Source organism: Barbatula barbatula (assembly GCF_947034865.1).
Source record: "Barbatula barbatula genome assembly, chromosome: 19".
Classification (NCBI taxonomy): Eukaryota; Metazoa; Chordata; class Actinopteri; order Cypriniformes; family Nemacheilidae; genus Barbatula; species Barbatula barbatula.
Genome location: NC_136782.1, coordinates 11,295,326 through 11,317,948, shown reverse-complemented (window position 1 = coordinate 11,317,948; position 22,623 = coordinate 11,295,326). Strand labels below are relative to the sequence as shown.

Here is a 22,623-nt window from a genome sequence, read left to right as displayed (position 1 = left end):
AAAAATTCAAATTCTTTAATAAACTACCCACCCAGGTTGTTGCACATCTGTATAGATTTCATTGTTCTGTTGAACAACAAGACAGATATTTGGAAAAATGTCAGCAACTGACATTTCTACACCATAGACTACCAAAGTATAGAAAATATTATGGTATTTTTCTGTTAAACGCAAAATTATTATGGATATTTTGACGAATTTAAGCAAAGCAAACAGTTCTGGGGCAGCTTTGAGTACCATTTAAATGTTTCCTACTATGGTAGTCAACGATGTCCCAGAAATGTCAGTAGCTAATATTTTTCCTAATATCTTTCTTTGTGTTCAACAGAACAAAGAAATGTATACAGGTTTGGAACAACTTGAGGGGAGTTATTCGTGATGAAATTTCACTTAAACACTTAAACTACTGACAACAATACATAAATATTTATTACATTCATCACATGGGGTACCTAAAACTTTACACTAGACTTGACCCTTGTTATAAAACAAAACAAGTAGTAACAACCAACTTACAAATGAGTAGAGATAAATATCTTCTAAATATCACAACAATTAACATAAAACTCGCGAACAATGCAACCAAATAAATGATTCATGCCCTAGTGCATGCTTGGAAAAGAATAAACAAGACTGAACCTTTGAAATTGACCGGAATGTTTTAACTGGTCTACACTTTTTACTAGTTAACCCAGAAAATTAAGTTTTAAGCATGATTTCTTGATCCAAGCCATGCCGTTTCACGATGCCAAGCTAATGTTGCGCGTCCCAGATCATAAGCATGTCCTTTGACAATGGTTGGATGCTGAAAAACTGTGGTAAACTACAACGAGGGCATCATTTTCTGACCTATTTTAGCACAGATATATTTGGGAGCAAAAAAGAGATGAACAATGAAGAGCGTATATCTGTTGAAGAGACCCAGTTTGATTTGAGGGAACATACATTTACAGACACGCTTCTAATGTACTACATCATAAAGAGTGTAACAATTGGACAAAGAGCTGCACTGTTGGCCCAATGCTCACTATTAAAGGGAATAAAAGATGTCAACGAGGTTGAAATCGATATAAAAATCCAACATTTGTTCATTGAATCATGTTCCTGTATGTTAACGCGCGTCAGCGTTTTTAAGCACATCTAAAAAGCCTCTTCCCGCCGAACTAATACGAGCAAATGCAACAAAGGTTATGCCTGAAATGGATACCCCAGGGCCCACACTAATGCATGATACATGACATGAATTTTGCAAGGTAATTTGTGAACTTAAACCTACTTGAGTGACTGACATGTCATTTAACACAGGCAACAGGAAAAACAGGGAAAAGGGTCTATTCAACCAGTTCATTTTCAGAAAGTGCCACTCTGAATAATTTACATCTAACATTTTCATCCGACCCACTTAAGTTGCAGAACCGCATTGAGGTGTAGAGGCGATGAGAGGAGAGTTACCAGCCGTAAAAACTCCCTCCAGAGATGGAAAATATCACAGGTGGTGGAGACGGTAGGGGTTGTCCAAATCTCCACCGGCCGAGTGAAGCCCGTCGGCTGTGGTTGAATAAAAGGGGCTGAATGCAATATGGTGTGTTTTTCCCTTGGCCTAACAGTTTGACCTCCTTGTATGAGTCAAGTACCAGGAGAGCTTGAAAATAATTAAGGATCAAAAGTGACGAATACCTATCCCTCCATACTGCCCTGGGTATACGTATACATACGGCATGCAGAAACCTAAAAAAATGTTTCCAAAGATCTTGAATAGCAATAAAACAGACAAGGTAATAAATGGACTCATATCTGTGCACATTAAACCTCAAATGATGCTACTTAAACATTAAAGCCAAATAAAAGAACAAATAAAAAGCTAATGTTCTCTCCATCTGTGCAGGTGTGTCGATGAGCTCGTGTATAAAGTGTGTTGGATGTCATCAGAGATGCGCTGCTCGACCATGACTAATGCTGGTGCCCATGCAGACCGGCTCAGAGGGCTGGAATCTGTGTCACCCGCTCCATCTGCTGACCTCCCTCCTCCAAGAATGCACTCCACACCCCCACACGGTCACCGAGCGGGACCCTCTTCCAGCTGGAGGTGAACTCGGAGGTCTCACTTAATAACTACCGTGCCAATGCTGCCCAACCCACACCATAGAACTAAACCTCAATGCGGGTAATGCAAAACTAACAGTGACTGTTTAGGGTAAGGTTAACCAGAAACCAGCCAAATTATACACGGCTTCAGGAAGATCGACTAGTCGATTGGTCGGTCACCCATAAGAGAGAACATTTACAGATGAGATGTCTCTGATATCTTATACGAATCAATGATGTTAAAAAGAGAGCAAATGAAAACCTAAAGGGTTTCTCAAAAATGAATATGATTTGATCATTTATTCATCATCATGTCATTTAAAACCTGTCATTTTCTTTCTTTCTTTCTTTTTTTTCTTTCTTTCTTTCTTTCTTTTTTTCTTTTTTTCTTTCTTTCTTTCTTCTACCGAACACAAAATCTGATATTTTAGATGAACTCTCCTTTTAAGATAAAACTTTGTTTTTTTCAACATGGTTGTAAGCCACAATTTATGTTACACAATATCTTTCTAAAGATGCGATGGCAAACTCTACAAATGCCTTTAATAAGCAAACTTGAGCCTAGCAGTGTGGCATGACCATGTTTTTCAACAGCCCAAACTGACTAAAAAGGGTATTATAAAACAATGAAAATGGGCTGTTTGGCTGACTGACATGAAAGACAGAGTTCAAAGGCACAGTGCATTACAATGAATTGCATCATATGAGACACCAGAGACTTTGTTACTTAGGAATATGACTCACAGATATGAATAGAGACCCGTGAAAACGTCAGAAACTGCGTCTTGATCATGGTTTGTTTAATCTGGTCTGACACGAGTTAGATGGCAAACAATGCGGGAGAGGGAACGACGGCAAATAATATTTATGCACAAACAAACGCCCAACGTAAACAACAATCAATTGTTGTTTTTTAAATAATACCAACGACTATAAACAAAAACAACCCGCTCTGATTTGAGGACACATGTTTACCCCGTAAAGTTGGGGACCGTGGAGTCGATATAAAACAAGCTTGAATAGATTTTCATAGGCTGACCGTGACGGGCTAATTTGAGCTTCATTAAAAAAAACCTAGAACCGAAAGAACGCAGCCTCTGATCACCACAGAGCCGCAACACCAGGCTAAACACAGGGCGTTTCCCTCTGGCAGGGACATAATAATACCCTTCTATTTTGGTACCGGCAGATGGGAGGTTATTATAAGTTACGCTCCAATTTTCCTCCCTTCATTTTCAAACTGACTGTAGAATTGAATTTTGTAGGGACGCTACATTTATTCAGGCCCAGGTGTCATTACAGGGTCTCTTGACTTTCACAATGAGCCGGGCGTAGAGCTAAACGCACGCTGGGTGTGAAACTTTACAGTATAACTGTTATTGTATATTCGATACAAGTCAATATGCACATAAGTGACCCTGGACAACACATTTTTAGAAAGTGAAATTTTGACATCATCTGAAAGCTTAATAATTTAGTTTTCTATTGGTGTATGGTTGTTTGGATGGGACAATATCTGGCGGCGATACAACCGTTTCAAACTCTGGAAGCTGAGGGTCCAAAATATCTAAATATTGAGAAAATGGCCTTTGAAGTTGTTAATCAGAGGCACTGTACAAACGGTACGAACTGGTTTTCTTTGCAGTGTTTGTGGACTGAAATACAGAGCATCTTTTCTCTTATTTTTGACCTGATTCTCCAGTTTTCATTTTCTGAAAATGAATGCAAATAGAAACAATATTTCTTTTCGAAATTTGGGAGAAAGATAGTTAGTAATTCACAGAATAACACAAAATAATAATTTTACCTAAACTCAAATCTATATACAGTAAGCTCCATAAATATTTGGACTGAAGCATATTTTTAGGTGTAGTCTAAATGAAGCACGATAAAGGGAGTTGATTCTACATGTGGTGTTTGCGTTTGGAACTCACATCATGGGGTTCAGGGAGATCTCCATGCAAGTGAAACAGACCATAGTTAGATTTCAAAAACACAACAAATCTATCAGAAGGATGCCAGGAACATTAAGAGCGTCCAAATCAACAATGTGAACAATGTGGTATATTCTGAGAATAAAACAACACACTGCTGAGCTCAGCAACAAAACAATCCTGGGAGTTCATATGAGAAATGAGAATTATTGGAAAAAATGGTCTCTTATTTTTTTCCGCGGCTGTATAACACACAAACCAAGAACCTCTTCTTATCATTCCTGTACACACCAAACAGCCATCAATCCTGCACGAGCTCACATTTTTTGCACAAAATTTTTTGTTTACACACAAAATCCATAAACTTGCCTCTCACTCGCCAGTGTTTCAATTTCCCAATTATCTCTTCTCTGTCTAACATGAATAAACTAATTAACCGCCGTCGCCATCTTAACCAAACAGCCCCAAACCAGAAAAGCCCCCCGGAGCTCAGCGCTAGTAAACAGATGTGATCGAGCCTGTTATTAGACGTCCCGGCAGCCGAGGTGCGAGCCTTAGAGGTCCACGCCTCTGTGTGTGAGGCGGCGAACCGCTCTGTAACCGGATACCAGGCAGTCTCATGGTCCGCAAGACCAAAGCAGATTGCTGGAGCGGACCACAAATGCTGACAGATGGCTCCTCAACCTTTTCACTGGCAGCCTTTGGTGGTAGCGAGGGAACTCGGCGAGAAAACCACCCATTTGGAAGTATTTTTGGAGTTGTTGTTCCTATTTCTAAGGGCGAAATATTTTCAGCAGCAGTTTTAAAGCAGGATACGGAGCGCAGAGTGTTTTTGAAACTTCAGCCGGCCCGTGTTTGCAAAACACAAAAAGCCATTTGTATCTACTGAGATCATCATATCTAATTTGACTTGACACTTCTAATTAAAATCTCACAGGAAAACACCACAGGAACGGGTCTTTCATCCGTGGCTTTCAATTTCCGTCACGCCAGCATTGTTTTCCTGGAAAAGTTTGTTTTGGTTATAGTCGTCTGACTGCATTGTATTTGTCATTTAGTCACATTTTAATATTTTTATATTGTTAGGTTTGGGTTCACGTAATGAATAACTGTTGTCAATGGAAACAGCTTCAATCTAATTTGATAAATTGATCTGTAACGTTGAATCTATTTGCCTGCTTCACTGGCTCTTCTACAGTACTTAGATAGTCATGCATGGTTATGATGTGATATTGCTCTGACTGTGCTAATGAAACTTACATAATGATTCTTATGACATTATCCTGCTATTGGTATTCAGGGCTGTATGTGGCATTAGGCTTTAGCTAACAGTCTAGTTTATCCTTTATGACATATTTGCTTCTGTATTTGCTAATGATAATGCAAGCACATGTTTTTGTTTTCTTACTTGTGGAGACGGTTTTAATCGGAAGTTAACTTCCAGTCTGTGTTTAGTTATTATTTAACAATTTATTTGAGATTTAATTTATATACATATAAATGTATTTTATTATGTTATTGCACAGTATAGTAATTGTATTAAATTAAATCACAATTAATTAACAGTTATTGACTCTTTGCCGAGGTCTACCGGAAGTTAAGTTTGGCCACATAAAACCTCCAGCGGTTTATATAGCTACTATAACACACAGTGCATTAAAAAAAGTAGAATATTCATTTATCTATGGTTGTGATTTTAGTATCAGTTAGTTATTTTCTTGCTTACTATTTATATATGTGTTTAAGATAAACTATCATTTTTGTTTCAATCTCTGAACTAGTTCAACATTTCTACCAAATTTAAGACACAACAAACTTCAGACAAGGTAAAAGATGCAGTTTTTGTCAGATCTTGAATACTGCAAAGGAAAACAAGTTAATATTCACGTTTAAACAACGCAATAGTAATTTTACATTGACCAGATTAACGGAATAAGCTTGATTTTTCATGCATCTTTGCATCCTCACAGCCTTCCACATTGCATTGACACAATACATGCAGGAATACTGATTAAAGGCAAGATTGGAGTGGTTCCTTTATTTTATCGTGGACATAAGACACAATACACATCGATCACATGTCCCTTCACCTGTTACATTTTGACCACCAGAACACCAAGTTTGGGCTCTGTTGTTTAGAGATTTCCTTCACCTAGAGGTTTAACCAAAAAGCTCATGTGAGGAAAATGAAATACTCAAGGAAGACATAAGTCTCATTAAAGCTCATAAAGGACATCCCTAATAAGATCCTTGGCACGACATTAAGGAGCTCTCTGGTGATGGCTGATAAATTGCAGGTGCAAATGAAAGCTTTGGAGAGCGCTTAGCTTCGGTGGAAGCCATTCATCCTTCTGTGTCCTTGCAGATAGGAAATATCTGGCAGGCCTATGGTGGGTTCACCTGGGGAGATATGCTCGCACCTTAAAAACAGCTCCATCGTTTTAGCCCATAATGGGCTCTTTTCACAAAAGGAAGTCGGGGCACGGTCAGTGGCTTTATTCGAGAGTCCTTAAAGGCAGAAGTCAAACGGTCCTTTAAAGGCACACAACAAAGCTCGATAAAATAGGATGTTTGCGAAATGTATGTTCATTCAATATTTCAGAGCTCTCTAAGAATTGAGAGAAGAGCTTTTCACAGCACCATGAATCCTCCGGTAAGCGTGGTGGGGTAGAATCAGCAAATGCACTCAAAAATAAGTTTCAACGTATTCATTATGAGCCACCCAGGATGTGAATGCAAATTTATGAGTGTGTGCCCAGAAGCTGTCAAAGGAAAAAACAGAACAGCTAAAGACACAGGGGTCACATGGAAAGGCTGGCACATAATAATTGTGAGAGACCCATAAGAGCTGTGTAGAAAAGGTCGACCTGAAAATACAAAGTATCATGAAAGGAGAGGTTAACCGCCCGAGCATCATCATTTAGTCACGTGACTCTCGTGTCATTCACTTGAAGTAAAACAAGGAAAACCACATCAACAAGTTAATTTCAAGACATGAATTTTTTGCGGAATCTAGCTGAGGTTGAGTCCACCCCTCCCTTTCGAAGCACTGCGGTGGCTGACACAGAACTAAAATGGTCGTCACGTCACGTTCGCCACATGTGTTCTCTAGAGCAGTTTGTCCGTTTAGGGCTACTGTAGAAACAACATGGTGAATTCCATGTAAGGGGACCCGCGGTGTGTATAGATAGAAATAGCTCAGTCTTATGTAACAAAAACATAACGCTTCATAATGTAATGTCTTTATACACCTCTGAACACTTAGTTATGTGTGTTATTATTGCAGATTATCCAAAACATTACACACAGCACCTTTACAAAACCTTTTTTGCCATGGAGTTCCAAGTTAGCCCGAAAGACTGATTTCCCTTCCTAAAAATGTGGCACCCCATTTCAATCCACCTTCTTTCCTTCTTAGAGAAAACCCTCAGCACCGGTTCAAAGTCACTTCTCGGGGGCCCAGATGTGCCAGACTATCGTATATACTACACGCCATGTGACCTAACCAGCTAGACTGATAATGATTTAAAAGGCTTGTGGAGACAAGCCCATTTAAAAGGGTTGTGACAGCATGCCGGCGAGCGCCACGGTTCTGACAGGATGTTTACATTATGGAGCAATACATCCGCATGTCACCTTCAACTAGGCCGTGCTTGACTGAAAGCCTGATTGGTCCCATAAATTCTGGCTCTAATTACATCTGCGACAGAACACAAACCCTCTCCCAGCCTTTCGGACAACTGTTAAAAGAAACAAAGAACGGTGTCGTCGCACCACTTTGCATACGGTGACAAGCTTATATGTCATTGTGTTGGCTTAATGCACCATAATTAGACCACTGTAAAAGTATGATAACATCCCCATCAAGGCGACGCAGAGGTTTCGCTGGGAGAGATTTAACGGATGTCAGTAATGAAGAGACGTAATGAATAACAGAAAGGTGACTGACTGGAAGAAGACAAATGGGGAGAGAAAAACAAACATACATTTCTGTCTGTACATGACATACCCCTGTGTCTCCGAAACCTTCGTGCATAATTATACATAAGCACCGAACAAGGAATACCTCGTGCCACGAACATCCCACACCACCCGGAACGTGTGATTCATCATAATAATGGCTATACTAACTAACCAATTTAGCCCTATAAAGAATGAAGCAAAGGTCCGGCGTGTGCATTTAGATTTAAGTGGAAGCGTTTGTGCTTTGTGAAAGCAAGAGTAAAAACATCTAATAATGACAAAATGATACAATAGAGAATATGACCTTCTTCGCTCGAAATTCATTTTCCAAGTGAGAGATGTTCTTTGGTCAACGTACTTTGTATGTTGAACAACATTTTGTATAAAAGCCTATACTTACCCCAAACCCTAACCATAATTTATCTCTAAAATAAGAGGGAATTTATATTGTCAGTCTTTCATTTAAAAAATATCATTCAAAAAAAATGTGCACAATTTGCTATATTTTGATCTATGAAACACATTTTTAAGCATATATCTTCAGATCAAAACCTTTTAACATAATGAGAAACATTTCACTCAAGTGAAGATCTAATATACATTGTATATTATGATATTTCCACGTTGACTGTCATTTCCATATCAGCTTGGTAATTTTCCATATCACTAACCTAAATGAATGCCTTCAGCCAGACACAAGAAAAGGCCAAACATCTCAGGAACGAATTACATATGTTTCAGCAAAAGATGTTGAGGACCAAAATCAAGAGCAGGTACTCACCCCAGCAAACAATTGCATGTGCTTTAAAATTGTGCAGACAATCTCTATTAACTGCTATTGTGCAATCGGGATTTCTTCATCTTCAAAATCAGCAGTTTTTTCTCCGTGGTTCACGCTGCTCCACAAATGGCAACATGTTCAAAATTCTGAAGATGACTGTTTGCTTACGATGGGAAACACAGTACAAACACTGATTGAACAAAACCCAACAACCATTAAAATTCAGTGTTTGTCAGCATGTGCCGGGGCAGGGAAAACTAGCCCTCTGAAAGATTCATCCGGACAGCTGTTTCACCTGAGCTATGTTTATGAGACCATCCAAAATTAAATTTGAATCATCCCTGTCAAATCATCCCTTGTACTAGCGTGAATAAACAAATACGCTCAAGCTGTGACGGCCGACAAATCTCATCAAATGATTTAATTAGCAGTTAGTAGATGACCGTGTGCGTTAAACTTTCATTATCGAACTCTTCATGGTCAGGCGGTTGAAATTTCGGTTTAATGTCCTAAAATATAAATGTCCTTCGGCAAAGATGTGAGGAGTAGACGCAGAAACGTCTGACAACAAAAAAACAGATTGAAGAATCAGATTGAAAAATGGATTGCAGTTATGGTTTTATGTTCAATAATATTGAATTGAAACCAAAGATATATAATTATCTAAAAGCCAATTTTAGTCATTTCTATGTAATCCTTCATTTTCTGCAATACACTTAATATATAAATTATTTTTATCTGGGACATTTTGTCGCAAATGGGGATTGGAATATGGTTTATTTAATTTCAAGAGAAACTCCACATTTCTATTTCCCATCTCAAGCAGAGCACTGTTTGAATGTCCTCATGCTTCTTTTTAAGCCGTCTCTTTTCCAGAAAAGAAAAAGAGAGTTTTACTTTCGACGCCGCACGGCTGATAAAATGTGAGGGGCTGAATGAGGTTTTACAAATAATCCAACTTCCATGGCAGCAAACCAATTACAGAGGCTAAGATAACCTCTTCCCTGTCAGGAGGAATTAGCCATTGTTTCTCAAAGGCCAGTCAGAGCTCTCTTCTATCTGCGTCACATTTGTTGCCTAATATAAAGTTTATGTGGCATGAAGCATCCTTCTCACTTACTGTATGTTTTGTATGTTGGATGGCTTTGCATTTTGGGATATGATGTATGCTGTAATTACAGTCACGTTGACTGTATCCCAAAATGGGACCTATGTTGCAATATAGTTAAGGTTCACTATCAATAATTTTCTATGGTAAGCTCTTTAAAGTTAGTATTATAGTTTTTGACAATTTGTCAACCGTTTTGAATAAAAAAATCAACTATGTCTTTGAATAAAACTGTATGTAATAAAAACACAATCCCTTCACTGCCCGGTTCCTCTCAATCTTTTAACAAGTGGATGCTGTCGAGTATCTCAGCTATTGCTAGGATTGCACTCTTCTGGACTGAGATGTCTGTTCAAGCCATTTTCTGGCTTGGGTGTCACAGCCCCAAGAGCCCCTATTATCAGTGGAACTACTCTGGCTTTGGTTCACAATATTCTTCCTACCCATTTTAGATATTTCTCAAGCTTGTCACTCTCTGACACGTGCTGGTTTTGATCCATGTCTGTGACATACAGTATGAAAACGGCTGCCCTTTCTAAGATGTTTATTAGATGTTTTTACACAGCAGATGTTTTCCAGATCTTTAGCAGACATCTTACAGACGTACCTGTGCTATCTGGGATTTGATTCGTATTTATGAGGCACTAAACTGGCATTTCAAGGTTGAAAGCATTACATTTAAACAACAATTTGAACACAATACAACTCGAAAACAACCTTATTTGTAAGAGATGAAAACTTCGCGATAAACAAAAGGTGAATGAACCATCCAAACAAATCAATTCTCTTCACTTTCTAACAAAGAACGACAATGCATACAGGTATAGAGCAGTCTATATGTGTATACAATATACTGTATATAGCATTTGTGTAGTGTTAAACTACTTCTGGACCAGTATTGTTTACGTTTAGCAAAAAGGTTTATACGGTCCATGTGATCCGGAGATGTTGCATTATCTCATGCTAAATCTCTACTCACTTGACAAAAATCGCAACACTGGAAAAAACTGTTATATATTAGTGGTGACACACCGTTTTGCTGGTGTTATCATCTAATTTACTTTTACATTTGGAATTCTATTATACGCCAAATAAAAGTCAGGCGAAACAACAAACTAACTTAAGTTGTGATACTCCCCTGTATTACATTTCTGCCTTTGTGTTACACAAATCAATAACCTTGTTCAGCTACATTTAAATAGCTATTGTGTTAAGTGCTCAAAGCTCTGGATGGAAAAAGACAGAGAAGAGCAGAGGAGAGAGATAACATCCCCATTGAATAGATGAGAAGTAAACTACTAAGATCTTTCAAAAGAGACCAAGCCAAAGTGTGATGTCTCAGAATATGACTGTCCTGAAGTTTATCTTTTAAATCCCCGCCTTAAAAGCCACCACAGACTTCATCAGAGTGGAGAAATATAAAAGCGAACCTGATTTATTCAAGTGACGTGACAATTTTAATACAATTAAGCAAATATCCCTACAGGGAAATGGTTCACCGCTATGTTCTACAACACCTTGGCGAGTTTATTATCAGAACTGTGCCACGGACACGTGGCGCATTACGTTAACATTTGTTGAAATGAATGAGACAGGCGCACGCTTCTTACACAAGGGTTGACATCTACAGCAAGGAAAAGGTTTCAGCTGTGTTCTTAATGCTGTGAAATGACATTAATAACATGTCATGCCAAACAAACGCCTATGAAACTGAGAGAAAAATCCCTTTGTGTAATTCTGCCGACCTACGGTTATTCAATCCGACACATATGATACTGTACCATTACTCAATCAACCACAAGAGGCATCAGTACGTGGACACCATTCCCCCACTGGACCAGAGATCAATACACAGAGACCTATGTAAAACTGTAAATAAGATAGCGTGTCCCAATAGGATAAAGAAAACACAGCTTTTGAGCTTTTTTAAAAACCTTTGACAGAAACTGTGTTTGTGGCCCTTCTGCAATTATTGTGTATTATCGAATCTTTAATAAGTCACAAGTTATGCGGTACTGTGTATTTTATCAGACAACAGCTAAATAAATGTCAAATTATAGCAACACTATGCCTACACACTAGATATCATTACACATAAGTAAGCTGTGCACTACAAGTGTGGTACGTTATCTGATATTAACCTAATTATTCAAAAAGCACACAACTTTTTAGCCAACTTTGAGTGCACATCAATGCAGTTCATTCGATCTGCAGTTTCCTAAAGGGTCTGTCAGACAAAAAGGGCATAAGACGGGAAATGAAAAATGCTAAATGCAAACAATGAAATGCAACTAACTATACGTACGTAAGTGAAACTGCAACCGTTGAGTGTGTGAAGTGTCCACAGTTCCACACTTCATATTTTCGGTTGAAAAAGTGCATCATTAGGGAACTTAAAGTGCGCTTTTTGAGATCTTTCAATGTGAACAAACTACTCCCACTATTTATTCTACAAAAAGACGAGGAAAAAGTGGAAAAGTATGTACCCACAGTCCCATAGTCTATCGCTGTTCTTCGAAACTTTGCAGGTATCTTCAGTATTTCAGTTTTTCTGAACAATTGATTCAGTATTACAGTATTTATAATGATGATGTTTGACGAATGTTGCTTTTTCAAATGCACGTAATAAACTAAATTTCGTAGTGATTTTAGCTCGACATGTACTTCCTACTGATCAAAGAGCCATTGTTCACCGAAAAACTGCATAAAACACAGAATCGATTTAGACATATATGCTTAAGGTGAATCGCGATATAAAACGCCCAGCCCTATTGAGAATATTACAACCAAAATAAAACATTCTGTCATTTCTAACCCTCATGGACTTTCTTTCTTCTGGAGAACAGAAAATACGAATTTTAAGATCGCTGGTAACTAAACAACACTTTCACCCATTGACTTCCATTAAACAGTATGGACACAAAATCACTGAGTCATTTCATCGCAATTTATTATTTTGTCTTCCAAAGAAAGAAAGATGGTGAACTACCCCTTAAATACATTTTACTGTTTGTACCATTTTATTTAACTTGATGCCCATCATCCTTAAGCAAAAGTACTCAAGAAGCACTATTCTATAAGAAGTATCCATATGCTTTACCGGATGTTATCATGACTGTGCAGACAGATGTTTCCGTCCCAGAACCTCGTTCTGCTTGAGGTGATGAGATCAACCACTGTGAATATCCAGCGTCCTGACATTCTTAGGTATTTAGCAGCTCTATTGAATAGCACCTCCCCTCTGAGTCACCATCTGTATGTTCTATTGATTGGTCACTCTCTCTTACTCAGACAGCTGGAGTCCCACTCTACGTCTCAATTGATCGATGGTGATGCGATCTGCGCTGGAGAATGCATTCACGATGTCACAGCGGATTCTAACTAGCTCGCACCTCTCTGCTTTAAATATTTTAAAGCGCTGCGATCGCAATCAATTTTGTTTAAGGGGAGGAGGAAGAGATGCTATATAACAACAAAGACCAAAACAAAAACAAGGCTTGAGTGAACGCGGGGGTCTCTGGAGACGAGGCTGAGACACTATAGGTTCCATCACTGGCTAAGTGGGTCACATCTAGAGTCGAGCTTCGGAGGCATGTCATCGTTCAAATGTTTCTGAAATTGTTTCTCGACAAACACTCCAGAGCACGGCGACATGAATTAGGTCATCACAACTTGCGTATAAAGACACGTTCTTAAAGGTCTATGGGAAGCACAACGTTTGTAAACAGATTCGAACCATACCAGTACAATACAGGAGTTAACCATGATCTCCAAATTTGGGTTTTTGGAACAGATCTCAAAGAATGGAAGGAAAATAATTTACAGCTAGTTATTATTTAAAGAAATGGAATTCATATGCTGTTTTGCTTACGTAATGTGCCATAATTAAAAAAAACTGAAATGCTAAACCAGGATGTTGAATAAAGGAAAATGGTGAGATAGTATTTGATTTTATCTACCTTGAATCGATGAGCTCATAAAAAGTAGTGAGGAAATATGACAGGTGGTTGGAAGGGATTATTTTGAAATAATCATTCACAGAAATAACAGAAATCTTCATTGATGCAACAATTCAATCCAAACGTTAAAGATTCCGTCATCGTTTTATCACCCCAAACACGTATATGACTCTTTCTTGTTTGGAAAGCAAAAGAAGATATTTTGAGAAATGTTTCAGTGGTTTTGTGTCCATACAAGGGAAGTCAATGGGCTCCAATGTTGTTTGGGAACCAACATTTTTCAAAATATATATTGTGTTCTGCAGAAGAAAGAAAGTCAGGAGGATGAGTAAATGATAAAATCATTTTCATTTTTTAGTTAACTACCCCTATAAGAATGACCCTTACAAATTGCATCTACTTTTGGTGACATCGATCAAAATACCTCCCGAAATGACAAGAACGTTACAAACCGATCAATTGTATCTACGTCGTCTAGGTTGTTGCTACATAGCTTTCCGTAGCTCTTCAGTGTGCTTTAAACCAAGCAGACCGTGAACTTTGTACCCTGATAAACAACGAAATGTTTTCATGGCCAGTGCCAAACAACTAGGACACGGAATGAGCTGGGTCCATGAAAGACAGGGCAGAATGCGAACAATGACAATATTTATCGCAGAAGACAGGAGCCCCCTCCCATCATCATATTCCACTCTCAATACTCCAGCAGTGTCATGAATGAAGCATTCACTCACCACTGGGGTTTTCTTCAATCTGTTACAACTAATTGACTATGTGCCGCTGCATAGTTCACCACCAGTATCCCTTCCAAAGCAGAGATAGTCTATCGGCTTCAAGCATCATTTTGTTTACGGTCTAGTACCGACGAGGGATACTTCAGCTCTGATGTTTAGTAACACAGAGGTATAAACAGAAAAGCAAGATAGGAGAGGTTTTTGTAGCTCTTTGAATCTTCCTCTGTGCTCGCGTGTTTACTCGCCGGAGAGGGTTCTGTTGTGAACGTTATGTAAGTGGATGAGCAATATGTAATAACCTCAATGGAGCTGTATAACAGATTGCAGACTCATATTAAAATATGGTCGGTCTGTTCTATGAAATAAACAAAAATGAAGCAGAATTGGTGAGCTGTCATAATTATAGAACTTTAAAGGCAGCTTTGAATTTAAAAAGACTGCTTTGAAGAGAGATGCGCTTATTCCCATTCAAGTTCCTTAATGACACGTCAAAAAAAAACATGAATTTTGCCGCGCAGCATAACTTTCTCACAACACCTCATCATCTTCACACTTCTTATGAAAACTTGTCTCGGCAACTTTAGCATCTGGTATGACCATAATGTAGTGTTGTGCATTATTTAGCAATCAGCACAAGGCTTATTAAGCAGGGATAATGTAAATCTAATGAGCTATAAATTCTATGGCTTTAAATAGAAAGGAAAATGATGCCTTGGAAACCGAATGCACCGGGGGTATACGTTTTATAATATACTGCCAATCACCAGTTTGTTGGGATTCAGGCCATTTTGAGAAAACAAATAAGTAACAGTGTGACAATCTCAGCGCAGGCGTGCAGGAACACAATTCACCGCAAATGGTTTCAAACGCAACCGTATACGCACTCCGTTTCTTTGACTAGTCTTTTCTCTCCGGCTATGTTTCTGAGGGTTTCTCGCATGATTTTAGAAGATTGTAAATTAGCGCTGATTGTTGTGGGAAGTGTCAGAACATTCATCTTCCATAACATTCATCACGGGACATCGTGAATTATGCAAAAGCTGCAGTGCGTTTCTAATATTTACAACTCCAGCTCCTCACAGACCAATGGAGACTTTACCTGTGAGTCACGCACACTGAAAATTACCCTTGACATAAGGCAATTTACATGAATATCCCATTTCAGTACTATAGCATTGTTTACCTGTGAGAATTCTGAATTTGTATTATCTCTTACTCTATTTATATACATATGGATGAACTGTTTATTGGTCTAGTAGGGCAAATGTGCATATATATATATATATATATATATAATGCTCAGTATTTGCTAAATGTAAAACTAATATACATTTCTCTTTTAAGACTCCGGCTCTTCACTGCAGTCTACATGGTCTTTAGCTTCTTTCTAGTTGTTTGGTTAGTGGAGCTTTTTCTAAAATTGTGAACTTACAGTATAAATGTGTATATATATATATTTACATATACATACAAACATACGGACATTTATACACAAACACATATATACAGACATATACAGTACACACACACACACACACACATATATATATATATATATATTTATATATGTGTGTATGTTTTTGTATGTTTTTGTATGTATATTTCTACTACACTACATCATCTTTAAAGGTTCAGCAAGCCAACAAATACACATTTCTCAATTCATATTTGAGAATAAAACTGCATGTATTATCATTACATCTCAAAAGCATTTCATGTCATATGTAAGAAAGGATAGGCTATTGGAGGGACTCTTATGAGACGCTTTAGTGCACAGTATACGAGGACAGGATTCAGGAGGAAAAAAATGAAGTGGCTTTTCAGGAAAACCACCTGTCATGCATGCAGAAACAGAATGCCATAATGCTGTTTTAGTAAGGCGGCAGATGCATCCAAAGATCTGTCTCAAACTAACGTGAGCACACTGACTGTTGCTCTTCTAGGTATCTCCTGCGATGCGCTGTTAACTGCTACAGTCAGTTTAGTTATGACAACTGAGTTTAAGCTTTAAACGAGGGCATGTTTCGAAATGTTTATTTATAAAATACATGAAAATGACTCCAACATGGCAGGATTATTTTCAGCACGCGCAGTAACTTGCGGAAAACCTGTTGATGGACGGGAAGCGCACGGAGCGAATCTCGCAGCAATCTCGGTACAGCGGAGGAGCGTTAAGCACAATAAGCATCTTTTAAGTATACCAAAACCATTTTGCATTAACTAGTAGAATATACAAGAGTCCATAAAAACCTCACACGAAATAGAAGAGAGCTCAAGTTAGAAAAAAATGAAATGCATGATATTGCGCACAATGTTTCTCTCACTCCGTGAAGTAAATTGAAGCGGACTGTTTTATTCTGCAGTGCGCGCGTTGGTAGTTTAAAGGCATTTACCTCTGGGTAATAAAACATTCTCTAAATGTATTGTTTTATATCACATTACAAAAATCCACAATGCGCATTTGCATTTTTTAGACAACCAGCGTGCAGTATTGACTTCTGGCTGAGTGAAATGGACTTATCCCCTCGCATCAGCAACACTAGGCATCCTAAAGCCTAGAGAGTACGGGAGAGTACTTTCTCTTCCTGAAGAACCACAAACATCTTGCAGAACTGTCAAGCGTGGTTAACAACACTTCTTGGCTTTTCCCACGCAGACTGTTCAACTATAAGTCGCACTTCAATACGCAGATATCTTTAAGCGTAATGTATAGAGAGAAAATACTATATGGAGAGCATCATGCTCCAGTGAATTGCATATGTTACCACACTGCCCTAGACATCACACACAGGCGTGCATGCACACTCCGCTGTCTTACCTGTGTGCAGAAACGTTGCTAAAATCGCGTAGAAAAAGAGTGAAATAGAGTGAGATCCGAATCCCGAGATCGCCATGTTGAACACCTGCTTCAGACTGGCGGCGCTATATCACCTAGAGACGCTCGCGGGATAATGAGATGCGGAGAAAGGAGGGAGTAAACACGGGCACACTCGCGCACCCGCGCACTAAACGTGCAATTCTACTGCAAACACTGTCACATGAGAAATACAATAAGCGACTGATAGGTACTTCTACCTTCATGTATTTTAAAACGTAATATCGTGCCGTTTATGACAAATGGTGTTAAAACTGGCCATTTGAACTACTGTAACTGTCTGCATTTCCATAGGTGACAGTACGGAGCACACATTTGTTGCGGACAAAGAATCGTTTTGAACATCTCTGAAGTTTAGACTGAATTTAAATGCGTTCATACAATGGGTTTAGAAAGTAGAATATACAAAAGGTATGTATTGGTCAGATGTGACTGTCTCAAGGCTGTCCCTGGCGCATGCTGGAAATCACAGCGTTTCACACACAAACAGCGCCCCCTGTGTTCAAGAGTGTGCGTAACAGTCTCGTAATTCACAGTCAACTAACTTCAACTTTACCTTCAAATGTTTATCATTACCAATATGTGTATGTATATATATATTATGTTTACAGAAACAGAAAGAATAAAACAAATCAAATTGTTTAAAGGAGCAGAACAACAAAAAGAAGTGACATCACAAAGATATGGGGAAAAATGTCATTGCCGTTGTCCAGCTGCTCACCCATAAATCACGGCGAAAACTCATCCATCTGTGTATGAGTATTTGTAATGATTTATGAGCGCAATCATTTCGGTTGCATTCTACCGCATTAACCTGTCAGTCATTGTAAGTTAGCGTAATGCAAATTAAATCTTAAGCATCCCGTTTTCCACTGCCTGAAGAACAGATTTTAACATCACATTTTAAGTGTATTTTGTTCAACAGCACTACATTACAGATCGTAGAGACTATGTTTCAGGTTACTTTAATCATAGGAATACAAAAATGTTCAATAATCACATATTAAGTGCACAGTTCATGGTAATTATTTAGTAGGCCTATAGTACTAGCAATTCGGTACACTGCAATATGATAAATGTAATGTTAGTTGACCTACCTAACATGTAATTTATTATATAGTAAAACCTATCATAACTTTTAGAATAACTAGATTTTCAGGTGCACGCATAATGAACTAGAAGTATAGATTAACTGTTAGAGCATTGCATTTGCCATGTAAAGGTTATACAGAGGCGTGGGAATGGGGCAGGCAAGGCAGGCAATTGCCTGGGGCCCCGCTTTTGAGGGAGGCCCGAGGGCTGACCATTGAAACAGTCAGAAATTGCAATCTTTATAAAACATGCAACAACATCTCGGCAACCCCCTTTGCTGAGCCCCCTCTACACGAGCTATGATATCTGGGAAACACACGACAACATATGACAACAGCGGCAGACATCGGCTCCGCCTCATCTTTATTTTGCGCGCGCTTCAATCCACGGCATTGCAGGGAAACACATAATAATAAACAGGAATAATTAAAGGAATACTTCAACCAAAAATACAAATTCTGTCATGAATTAGTCACCCCTAAGTAGTTCCAAACCTGTATGAATTTACATGCTCTGTTGAACACAAAGAAAGATGTTTAGAACAATGAAAACAACCGAAATTTCTGGGGTAGCCCAGAACTGTTTGTTTTCCTAGTTTCTTCAAAGTGTCTTGTTCTAATATAAAATATTCTACTATGGTAGTCAATGGTGCCCCAGAAATCTCAGTTGCTAACATTCATCCAAATATCTTTCTTAGTGTTCAACAGAACAAATACATTTATACAGGTTTGGAACGAATTGAGGATGACAGAATGTTTTTCTTTCTTTTTGGATAAAAACATCCAGCAAATGCATAGATGTAAAGTAAAATGAGCCTGCCTTGGCTACAGCCTAAGCTGAATGGTATTATGAAGAACAGGGGTTATTAATATGATGCAGTAATATTGTATATAAATTACTAATAATATATAATAAAGTAGTATATTTCTAAAGTAACTACCATTTACTTTCACAGGTATTGTGTTTGTAAGAGAATGATTTAAAAAATAAACTTATGTTGAAGGCTCTAAAACGTTGCTACACATTTTGCTGATTATTAGGTTATTGCCAGTTTATCAAGGTATTAAAATGTTTTTATTCCACAACCAGTTTTAAACTAGCACGCATTTATTCAGGTTTAAGTTCAAGGTTGCTGCATTTTGTCTGAGTGTTTCTGTATACCTTAAGTATTACAAATAGACTGAATCATAAATGACATTAACAAAAGGACATTCAACAATTCGCAACTGGAACACCAAAGCTAAACCTACCCAAAAATACTTCTCTGACTCAACCTTAAATATAGTGAAAAACAGAAAACGCACACACACACACGCACGCACGCACGCACACACACACACACACACACACACACACACACACACACATACACACACATAAAAATATTACAGCCGAGAAGTTTAGGGGATTGGAAGACTGTAGTGCATCATCTGCCCTGTTTGTATTGCCATGGCAGTTCAAGTAGCCGAGCAGACAGAATGCCATCTAATTTCTCAATCTATTTGCATTTTTTTTCTAAGTGTTACGTGTCAATCCTCATTCTATGGCAGCCATGGCAGGCTGCAAACTCCAACGTTCTTCAAGGTAGCAAACGCCGCGGCAAGATATTGTATAACAGCAAGGTAAACAAGCACTAGTTAATAGCTGCCTGGGCTGTATAAGACACTGCGGTTTGCTTCCTTTTTTCATACTTTATTTCAGGCATTTTTTATAAATTACATTTAGTCTGCAGAACACTGAACAGCTTTCTGTGTATTCTGCTGTCTAGTTTCTTCTTGTGTACAGTGTTTGCTGTGTTAAAATAAGCAATAAAGTATGAGAGATTGTAAATGGCGTGCACCTTCAACTAACTCAGACCATATTTACAACAAAGTCAAAAAATGTTATCACCACATAATAAAGAAGGTAATAAAAAAATGTATACAGCTAAAATAACCAACAGCAGTGACACAGTGAAAAGGTCAGAGGTGACAAAAGACCAGGACTATCCGTTTGGCCTTATATGATTCTTATTTAACTTTTCATCCACTCAAACACACAAAATTCACAGTCCAATAAAACTTTGAGATTTTTCAGTGAATCCAAACAGTCATAGGCTCAACATAAATCATACAAAACAAGGAATCCTGAGACGGTATATTGGATGATTGAAGCTTCCCTGTAGTGCAGGCTGGTCACAGCTCAGCCTGATCCCTGCGGCACATAAGACCACTGAACCGCAAGTCCTATCCACTGGTGCACGTGTGTGTATGTTTGTGTGTGCAGGTGACCGCGGTGTGCCATTGAACTCTCCGGGGAACGGCAGGAGAAACGGAGAGCCAAGACAGTTGAATTCCCTTTGTTTTGCCTTGAGGCTATGGCAGTAATGAATGCTGACAAAACTCATAAATTCCTCATGCCGGGGTGCCACATATTTCCTTTTGCCCATCGTATCAATGCGGTGGCAGTGGCAGATTTAAAAGGCATTAACCAATTTATCAGGCCTTGGCGATGGATGTGGAGGGATGCGTGGAAAAAAAAACACAGAAACATTGGGGCTGTTTCAAATCACTGCTTCAGATCATCCTCGGTCACAGAGTTCTCCATCAATGTTGCAAAAATAGGAGCAGCTCACTGTGGCTCGGGACTTCCCTTTACACAAACACTGACAGAAAGTCTTTCAAAGTCTGAAGGAATATTACTTTACGAGTGTATAAACTGGCCATTTAGAAAATATACCTTATATTTGAAGGGATAGTTCAGGCAAAAATGAATCATTTTCTCACCCTCTTTCTTCGGCAGAACACAAAATAAGATATTTTGAAGAATGTTGTTAAACGTCACATGTTCAATTGCATTGGTTTTGTGTCAACACAAAAGAAGATAATGGGTGCCTGCGCTGTTCGGTAACCAACTTTCTTCAAATGATCTTCCTTTGTGTTTTGCGAAAGAAAGAAAGTCATACATTGTACGTTGAAACAAGCACTCTCAAAGTACCCAGTGAAGTGCAAATCCATGAACCCTCAAACGGCTGATATTACCCACAATTCATCACAAGTTGGCGGAGTTCAGTCGAGCTGTATACGTATAGTCAACATTACATATGAAATAACAAATGAATGAAGAAAGAAAGAATGAGATACTGCAAATAGATGCAGTGCCAGGAAATAGTTTCATAGATAATACAATCTAATCAAATTTTATATCACTCAAGAAAATACAAAGCATATTTTTATTCTAATAAATCACCAGTTGCCTATTTGGTCCATGTGAAAAACAGGAATTTACAACGTTTTATTTGCTAATTAGATTTAGGACAGACAGGTTTTACTGCAACCATCTCTACCAGACTCACTAAAACCACATTTAGGGAACTGTTACATAAGAGAACAGTCACCATAAGAGCACCTACAGGAATACATAAAAGACAAATCACAAAAGAGTCAAGAAAACCAAAGGATTACAGTTCTTCTCACCTGCAAGAGCATCATACATCCAGTGAAACATTCTGGGACAACATGATGGCACAGTATGTTTTTTACCAGACAAAGAAATAACAAAGCGTTATTATGATTTAGACAAAAAGAGAACATCTAACCCTCTGTGCCTGGGGTGCTCTTAAAGTTCAATTGGAGATGTTTATAACATCAAGCCAATGTCATGTTTACGATTTCCACTGCTTTGGACAAAAATGGCTGCAACTTGCTACTACGGGTCTGATATTACTCAAAATTCACTGCTAGTGGGCTAGTGCTTCAGTTACGCCACACTGCATTATTGAAATGATGTAAGCCATGCTGCATGCACTGAATTAATAGATGAAAGTATACAGTATACACTGCAAAGAATGAATAAATTATTATTTGGAAAAGAAATTGGTCAGAAACTGTTGAGGTGTTGTTGGACATCTCCTACTCAGGTTCCCTCATTTTGATACTTTCCTAAATTAGTCAATAATTGCATATATTTTTCACAGGATTGTAGATAAAACTCAATTTAAAAAAAGCTCGTAAAAAAAAGCTGGGGCGCCAGAAATATAAGGTAAAATTTAAAGTATTTGTCCCATAAAAATGACACGTTTTCCCAATGTTTCTTGTAAATTTGCAGTAATTT

The 22,623-nt window shown here is 38.3% G+C and overlaps 1 protein-coding gene across 6 annotated transcripts in view; it reads right to left on the bottom strand.

The window, feature by feature from the left end:
- Window positions 1-17,473, bottom strand: part of cadm1b (cell adhesion molecule 1b) — a 149,743-nt gene extending 132,270 nt beyond the window's left edge. For all 6 annotated transcript variants that reach the window (XM_079482225.1, XM_079482227.1, XM_079482226.1 and 3 more), the window contains exon 1: window positions 17,383-17,473. In XM_079482225.1, the coding sequence (XP_079338351.1) occupies window positions 17,383-17,458 (76 nt within the window). In that variant the 5' untranslated portion in view covers window positions 17,459-17,473. The remainder of the gene's footprint in view (window positions 1-17,382) is intronic.
- Window positions 17,474-22,623: the final 5,150 nt, after the last annotated feature.